The 8,833-nt window shown below is 37.1% G+C and overlaps 1 protein-coding gene across 21 annotated transcripts in view; it reads right to left on the reverse strand.

Annotated features, from left to right (window-relative positions):
- Nucleotides 1–8,833, reverse strand: part of LOC129138329 (uncharacterized) — a 77,589-nt gene that overhangs the window by 23,526 nt on the left and 45,230 nt on the right. For 11 of the 21 annotated variants that reach the window (XR_010154538.1, XR_010154536.1, XR_010154539.1 and 8 more), the window contains 3 exons: nucleotides 4,159–4,193; nucleotides 3,696–3,825; nucleotides 3,169–3,202 (listed from right to left, as the gene is read on the reverse strand). Coding sequence is in view for 8 of the 21 variants with exons in the window: in XM_063803704.1 (XP_063659774.1) it covers nucleotides 3,169–3,202; nucleotides 3,696–3,769 (108 nt within the window). In the remaining 13 variants the exon portion in view is untranslated. Of the gene's footprint in view, nucleotides 1–2,666; nucleotides 2,746–3,168; nucleotides 3,203–3,695; nucleotides 3,826–4,158; nucleotides 4,194–8,432; nucleotides 8,493–8,833 lie in introns of all 21 variants that reach the window. The other 10 variants (XR_010154532.1, XR_010154540.1, XR_010154533.1 and 7 more) reach the window with 3 other exon arrangements.

Consider the following 8,833-nt stretch of genomic DNA (forward strand, 5'->3'; position numbering starts at 1 on the left):
TGACCAAAGATGGCCAACTATTCAAAATGTGTTCAAATAAGGCAAATGCTGAGCTGTAACCAGTCCGTTTCTGTACCTCACTTCCATGTTCTGTAGATCACTTTCCTTTTTCTGTCCATAAATCTTATTCCACTACGTGGCTGCACTGGAGTCTAGTCTCTGAGCCTACTGTGGCTCACCAGGCTTCTTGATTCACAAATGATTCTTTGCTCAATTAAACTCTTTTAAATTTAACTTGGCTAAAGGTTTTCTTATAACACACCATTGATGGGCACCTGGATTGGGTCCATGTGTTTGCTATTGTGAATAGTGCTGTGATGAACATATGAGTGCATGTGTGTTTGGCAGAACAATTTATTTTCTTTTGAATATACACCCATTAATGAGACCGTTGGGTCAAATGGTAGTTCTGTTTTAAGTTCTTTGAGATATTCCCTAATTGCCTTCCACAGTGGCTGAATTAATTTACCTTTCCATCGATAATGTATAAGCGTTCCCTTTTCTCCACAGCCTTGACATGTTGTTTTTGACATTTTAATAAAAGCCAACTGACTAGTGTGAGATGGTATCTCATTGTAATTTTGATTTGCATTTCTTTGATGATTAGTGATATTAGCAACATTTCATATGTCTGTTGTCTGCTTTCATGTCTTCTTTGGAGAAGTATCTGTTCATGTCTTTTGCCCCCTTTTTTTTTTTTTTTTTTTTTGAGACAGAGTCTTGCTCTGTCAGCTGGGCTGGAGTGCAGTGGCATGATCTTGGCTCACTGCAACCTCTGTCTCCTGGGCTCAAGCAATTCTCCTGCCTTAGCCTCCCAAGTAGCTGGGATTACAGGTGTGTGCCACCACACCCGGCTAATTTTTGTATTTTTAGTAGAGACAGGGTTTCACCATGTTGGCCAGATTGGTCTCGAACTCCTGACCTCAGGTAATCTGCCTGCCTTGGCCTCCCAAAGTGCTGGGATTACAGGCATGTGCCACCATGCCCAGCGGTCTTTTGCCCATTTTTAATGGAGTTATTTGTTATTTTGCTTCTTGAATTAAGTTCCTTATAGATTCTGGATATTAGACATTTGTTAGATATATAGTTTGTGAATATTTTCTCCCATTCTGTAGATTGTCTGTTTACTCTGGTGATAGTTTCTTTTGCTGTGCAGAAGCTCTTTAGTTTAATTAGGTCCCACTTGTCAATTGCTTTTTTTTTTTGAAAGAGGGTCTCACTCTGTTGCCCATGCTGGAGTGCAATGGTGCAAACATGGCTCACCACAGACTCAACTTTCTGGGCTCAAGTTATCCTCCTACCTCAGCCTCCCAAGTAGCTGGGACCACAGGCATGCACTACCATGCCTAGCTAATTGTTTTCACTTTTTGTAGAGACAGGGACTCACAATTGCTTTTGAGGACTTAATCATAAATTCTTTCCTAAGGCCAACGTCCGGACTGCTGTTTCCCAGATTTTCTTCCAGGATTCTTATAGTTTGAGGTCTTACATTTAAATCTTTAATCCATCTTGAGTGAATTTCATTATATGGTAAAAGGTAGAAGTCCGGTTTCATTCTCCTGCATATGACTAGCCAGCTATCCCTGTACTATTTATTGAATAGGAAGTCCTTTCCTCATTGCTTATTTTTGTTGATTTTCTTGAAGATCAGATGGCTGTACGTGTGTGGCTTTATTTCTGGATTCTCTATTCTGTTTCATTTGTCTATGTTTCCAGCTTTGTTCTTTTTTACTTAAGATTGCTTTGGTTTTTCAGACTGCTTTTTGGTTCCATATGAATTTTAGTATATTTTTTTCTAGTTCTATGAAAAATGACATTGGTAGCTTGATAGCACTAGCATTGAATCTACAGATTGCTTTGGGCAGTATGGCCATTTTAAAGATATTGATTCTTCCGATCCATGAGCATGAAATGTTTTTCCATTTTTTTGTGTTATCTGTGATTTTTTAAGCAGTGTTTTGCAGTTCTCCTCGCAGAGATCTTTCACCTCCTTGGTTGGATGTATTCCTAGACATTTATTTTTGTACATGGCTATATGGTAAATGAGATTGTGTTCCTGATTTGGCTCTCAGCTTGAACGTTATCAGTGTATCGAAATGCTAATGAGTTTTGTACATTAATTTTGTGTCCTAAAACTTTATTGAAGTCATTTATTAGTTCTAAGAGACTTTTGGTGGAGTCTTTACATTTTCTAGGTATAGAATTATACAGTCAGTGAAGAGAGATATTTTGACTTATTTTCCTATTTGGATGATCTTTATTTCTTTCTCTTGACTGATTGCTCTGGCTAGGACTCACAGAAGGATGTTTAAATAAGACACAAAAAAAGCACAAGTCATGAAAGCAAAGATTAATAACCTATTTGTATTAAACTATACTTTTGTTCATTACAAGACACCATTTAGAAACTAAAATTGAAACCAAAAACTGGTAAAAAAAAAAAAATCAATAAATAAAAAAGGGACAAAAATTCCCAGTGAACATACAAACAAATGACTGGCATCCAGAATATTCGGAGAACTCCAAATTAATAAGGGAAATACAAGTAAGTATCTAAACAAGCATTTTGCAGAAGTGGAGAACAAGAAAATAGGAACTAAACATTGGGTACTCATGGACCTAAAGACCCATGGGTTGAAAAACCACCTTGTGGGCATTATACTCACTATCTGCGTGACAGGATCCATACCCCATTCTCAGCATCATGCAGTGTAATCACATAAACTGCACATGTACTCCCTGAATCTAAAAATTGAAATTATAAAAGAAAAGAAAAAATTTTTAAAAAGCCACAATGTAAATCCATTTTACAGCCATCATTTGGGCAAAAATTATGGACTTGTGAAAATGTGGTGCAATCTGAACTCTCGTTGGCTGCTGGTGGGGTACGAATCACTAGGTATATATTGGGAGAACAGTTTGGTGGTCTCTATAATATTTCAAAACATATAGTAAAATTACACGATAGCCGCAAAAATAAGAGTCTCCTTAGAAGAAATACATGTAAAACAAAAGGTAAAAGGAAAACTTAAGCTAAAAAGAGCAAAAATGTCTTTGTTGAAACAGAAAAAATAAAGCAAAATGATAACCTTAATTTGAGGAATATATGAATGACTTAAATTGATTATTATAATGCACAATGAAGATATAGTACAAATTATCACTTACCAAATAACATAGATTCAAATTAGTAAAGCAAAAGCTATTAGAAAAAAAGGGGAAAAATTTTTTAAAATAAAACTTTTTCAGTTGGGAAACATTAACAAATATCAACAGACGTTGTGATCAAATATGCCAAAACTAACATAGAAAATTTGACTGGCAGAATTCTTGAGCACCAGTTCATGGATATATTGAATTTTCTACTTTAAAAAGTGAACATGCATTTTTCCAACATCCATTAACATTTTATGAAATTTAATAATATATTATGTGTCAAAGAGCACCTTAATTAAGTTCAGAATATAAATGAGCAAGACCTAAAGTAAAACTAAGACAACATTTAAGAATGGCAACAAGATATAAAATTTACATAAAAATCAATAATTTCCATAAATAGAATAAATCATTGGAAAATGTTAGGAAAAATCTCTTATAATTCTGCCCTTCCCTTCCAATACTGAGAAATAAACTTAACAAGAAATGGGCAAAACATATATGATGAAAACTTGAAAGCATTTCTGATAAAGACTTACCAAATGGAAGGAGACGTCTGTCCTTGGATAGGATTATGCAGCTTCATAAAGATATCAGTTTTTTTCAGTTTCATGTATAAATTTAGTGCAATTCCAATACAAATAAGTGTTCATTTGTTTGCTTGTTTTTCTGGAATAAGATAAGTTGTTTTGAAGATTGAATGAAAAAAATAAACATGCAAGAATAGCTTGAAAATCCCTTAAGAAGAAGAGGAATAAAGGGGAACTAGCCCTACTAGACATTAAAATACACTATTAAGTTCTCTTTTTAAAATGTGATACTGGGATATAATAGACAGACATACCAACGAAACACAATAGAGAGCCTAGGAACAAGCTGAAGTGCATGTGGAAACTTAGCATATGTAAGACATCAAATCACTGAGGCAGACATGGACATTTAATAATGAATTTGGCACAACTGGATAATCATTTGGAAAAAAAAAGAAAATTGTATTCATACCTCACATAATGCATCAGAAAGAACTCCAAATGGATCTGAAATGTAAGTATAAACAATGAGAGAGATATGTACAAGAGGAAAACATGGGCACATTTTTTATAAACTTAGAGTGAGGAAAACCTTCATAATTAGACTCAAAATCCAGTTGCAATAATAATAACAAAAAAAAAAGATTGGTAAATTTTACTGAATAGAAACAAATTGCATGACAAATAAACCATAGTAAAATATAAAGAAAATAACACTGTGATAAAATAGTTGAGGTGTCATGGATAAAAGGCCAATTTCCTGGATGCATAAAGAATTCTTTACTGTCAAAGGAAGGAAATATCAAAATCTGACAGAAGAAATGGCATTTAAAAAACATGGGGAAAGCACTCAACTTCACTCATATTCAAAGAAATGCTAATTAAAGCTACCGTGTGATGCAATTTCTTACCTATTAGCTTGTTTGGCACCAATTAAAAAGCTTAAGAACCCACTCTGTCAGTGAGGCTTTGGAGAAAAAGGCACTCACAAATTGCTGGTGCACGTGCAAAATGATACAATCCCTATGGAAGGGAAGTGGCAGTGTCCAACAAAACTCCACACACATTTATCCTTTGATGCAACAATCCACTTCTAGGAATATGTCTGAAGATACACTCCCACAAATAACAAAACCAAGTTACACATGCATCATTATTTATAATAGCAATATATAGAAAACAGCCCAAATAACCATTTATGGGAGACTGAGTACACTGTAGAGCCATGAAACAAGGTACTGTGAAATCACAGAGAGAGAGAGAAAGAAATCAACTGATACAAAGGTTTTTTACAAAGATATGTGGACCAAAAGCCAAACACGGGGTACTATGCTTCCATTTTTTTGGTAAGAAAGACAAGGTAATAAGAATATCTATATATTTGCTTATGTTTGCTAAAAGAAACACAGAAAGAATAAGCAATAAATTTAAGAAAATGGATGGAAATATGGGGAAGGGAGAATGCAGATATGGATAGAGCTATAGATAGAGAAAAAGAGAGAGAGAGAAAGACTAGATATTTATCAAGGATTGAACCAGCCTTAGTTTGTCATGGTGTTATTTTTCCACCCTAATGCTTTTTGTTTAATTTGCTATTTTCTGACCATGATTCTCAAATTGCTAATTATCTAGGCTCCTGATTTCTGGCCTGTCTTCCCAGACACCATAGGACACTTTTCTTTTTATTTGGACTTTAAATATAAGGTCGTAACATTTATTCTTTTCAAGTTGAATTATCCTGCAAAATGACCAAAGCAATTCTCCCTTTTATTTTCAGCTCTTTTCTTGCAGCTTTATAAGTGTTGAGAAACACAGACTTTCTCCTACTGTGAAGTAAAGAAACCTAAAATAGATCTTTTTCAAACCTAGCTATGTTGTGATGGGGGAGAAGCAGGGAGCACCTATATGTTTTTATTGAGTAGTGATAAAAAAACTATACTAAATTGTTGGCTAGGAGACAACATAACTCATTTCCTTTTTTTCCTATGAATATTCCAGGAATATTTCCACATACCCATGGCAAAATGCACTTGGAAATGATCAGTAAATCCAGATATTTGTATGTAAGCTCAAATAATTTTTACTAACTGCTTACATTCTGCAGGCACACTAGCTGTGACAAATTGATGGTCTGGTAGGAAGTACTCTGGGGGAACTTTAAGACTGCTCTCAGGGACAAGGCCTGAATGCAGGATTCTTGACAAATATCCCTTAGCCAGAAAAGGGTGATCAACAGTTTATGTGGTGAGCAGATTCTTAATATTATTAAATTTTTCTCTACCAAGAAACATCTCATGGGGGAAAAATAATGGGCTCTCTGATACAGTTTGGATGTCTGTCCCTGAAATCTCATGTTGAAATGTAATCTCCAGTGTTGGAGGTGGGGCCTGGTGGGAGGTGTTTTGATCATGGGGGCTGATGCCTCATGAATGGCTTGGTGCCATCCTCTTGTTGATACATGAGCTCTCATTGACACAGATCTCATTGTTTAAAAGCATGTGGGACCTCTCCCTTCTTTCTCTCTTATTCCTGCTTTTGCAGTGTGACACGTGCTCCTGCTTCACCTTCCACCATGAGTAAAACCTCCCTGAGACCTCCCAAGAAGCCGGGCAGATGCAGGCACCATGTGTGTATAGCCTGCAGAGCTGTAAGCCAGTTAAACCTTCTTTTTCTTTCTTTCTTTTTGTTAAGAAATTACCCAGTCTCAGGTATTTCTTTATAGTAATGCAAGAATGGACTAACACAGTCTCCAAACCCTTTAACAAAGTCCTACGTGGTATGGCTCTGCCTATCTCTCTGACACTATCTTGTACCATTCTTTCCCTTGGTCAGTGTGCTCTGGCATGACCGTTTTCTCAAATACATCACATTAATTCATGGTCGGGCACCGTGGCTCTTACCTGTAATCCCAGAACTTTGGGAGGCTGAGGCAGGTGCATCTCTTAAGGCTAGTAGTTCAAGACCAGCCTGGCCCACATGGCAAAACCCGATCTCTACTAAAAATACAAAAATTAGCCAGGCATGGTGGTGCATGTCTGTAATCCCAGCTGCTTGGGAGGCTGAGGCATGAGAATTGCTTGAACCTGGGAGGCGGAGGTTGCAGTGATCTGAGATGGCAACACTGCACTCCAGCTTGGGTGACAGAGTAAGACTATCTCAGAAAACAAAACAAAACAAGACAAAAAAAAATCACCTTAATCCCAACGTCAAGCCTGAGCAACAGGTATTTCCTCTGCCTGAAACGCTCTTCTCACAGACCCCCACATGGATGGAGACTGCTGATTCAAGTGGCAGCTTGGAAGCCTTCACCTTAGAAGCTACCTCATCCCACATCCAGTTACTCCATCACATTTTGTTTTTTCAACTTTCTTATCACTATTTGAAATTATCTTATTTACGCATTTATTTCCTGTTTAAATCCACTTGGGCTGCTACAACAAAAACACCATAAACTGGGTAGCTTATAAAAATCAGAAATTTGTTTCATATAGTCCTCAATGCTGAGAAGTCCAAGATCAGAGAACTAGCATGGTGGGTGTTGGTGAGGGCCCACTTTCTTCATAGGTGGATGTCTTCTCAGTGTCACTTCATATGTTAGAAGGAACTACAGTGCTAGCTTTCCCAGGCCCCTTTTACAGGACACAAATTCCATTCATAAGGGCACTTCCCTGCCAAGTCCTCATCTCCCAATACTATCATCTTGGGAATTAGAATTTCAACACTGAATTTTGGAAGGACACAGACATTCAGACCATAGGATCTTCTTATCTATTTTTGACCGGTCCTATTAGATGTAAGCTCCACGGGCATAAGAATCAGACTCATCTTCTTTGCTGTTGGCTAATATGTTGACCTCTAGAGTAGCACAAAGAAGTCTCAGCTCATACTATACAGTAAGCACTTGTTGAATGTATGACTGAATGTATCACAAAATACCAGTCTTTATAAAGGTCTGCAGTAGACAGAATAATATACCCCCTCGGGATGTTCACGCCTTAATCCATAGAACCTCTGAATATGTCATTTTACATGGCAAAAGGTACTTTGCAGATATAATTATATTTTGAGAAATATTATCCTGGATTATCCAAGTACATCCACTCTAATCACAAGGGCTCTTATTAGAGAAAGGCATGAGAGTCAGAGTTGGAGAGAGACTGGAAAATGCTATGCTGTTGGCTCCAATGGTGGAAGAAGTGAGCCAAGGTCATGAGCCAAGGAACGCAAAGAGCCGGTAAAGGCAACTGGACAAGATGAATTCTCCCCTAAAGACTCCAGAGGAATGCAGCCTTGTTATTACCTTGATTTTAGCCAAGACCTGTGTCACACTTTTGACCTCCAAATCTACAATATAAAAATGTATGCTATTTTGAGCCACTAAATTTATGGTAATTTATTATAGCAGCAAGAGGAAACTAATACAAGTGCTATATTGGCTCTTCCCAGTGTATTAGCACCACGTCTACATTAGTGTATGTGCTAGGGTTCCCCAGAGAAACAGAATCATGAGGGCATCTCTCTCTCTCTCTCTGTGTGTGTGTGTGTATGTGTGTGTGTATTACTTCTTTATATGTGTGTGTGTATTACTTCTTTATATGTAGAGAGGGACAAAGAGAGAGAGAGAAAAGGAGAGAGGGAGAAAGAAAGAGAGAGAGGGAGACACATCCAGAGAGAGAGAGAGAGAGAGAGAGAAAAAGAAAGACTGAAAGAGAGATATTTATTATTTATTTTAAGGAATTGGCTCACATGATTTTAGAGTCTGGCAAGTCCAAAAAATCTGCAAGGGTAGATTAGCAGGCTGGAGACCTACAGAAGAACTGATGTTACATTTCATGTTCAAATATAGTCTGGGAGGGGAATTCCCTCTTCCTAGAGGGATCTCACTCAGTCTTTTTCTCTTAAGGCCTTCAATTAATAGGATGAGGCCCACCCACATTACAGATGATTCTTTGCTTTACACACAGTCTACTGACTCAAATGCTAACGTGGTCTAAAAATAATACCTTCAAACAACATCCAGAAGAATATTTGACCAAATTTCTGGGTATCATGGTCTAGCCATGTTGACATATCAAATTAACCATCAGAGCATGTCAGAGAGGTGCTACACAGCTATTATCATCTCAGACATTGTGTTGTTTACTGCT

The sequence above is a fragment of the Pan troglodytes genome, chromosome 22, assembly GCF_028858775.2.
Source record: "Pan troglodytes isolate AG18354 chromosome 22, NHGRI_mPanTro3-v2.0_pri, whole genome shotgun sequence".
Classification (NCBI taxonomy): domain Eukaryota; kingdom Metazoa; phylum Chordata; class Mammalia; order Primates; family Hominidae; genus Pan; species Pan troglodytes.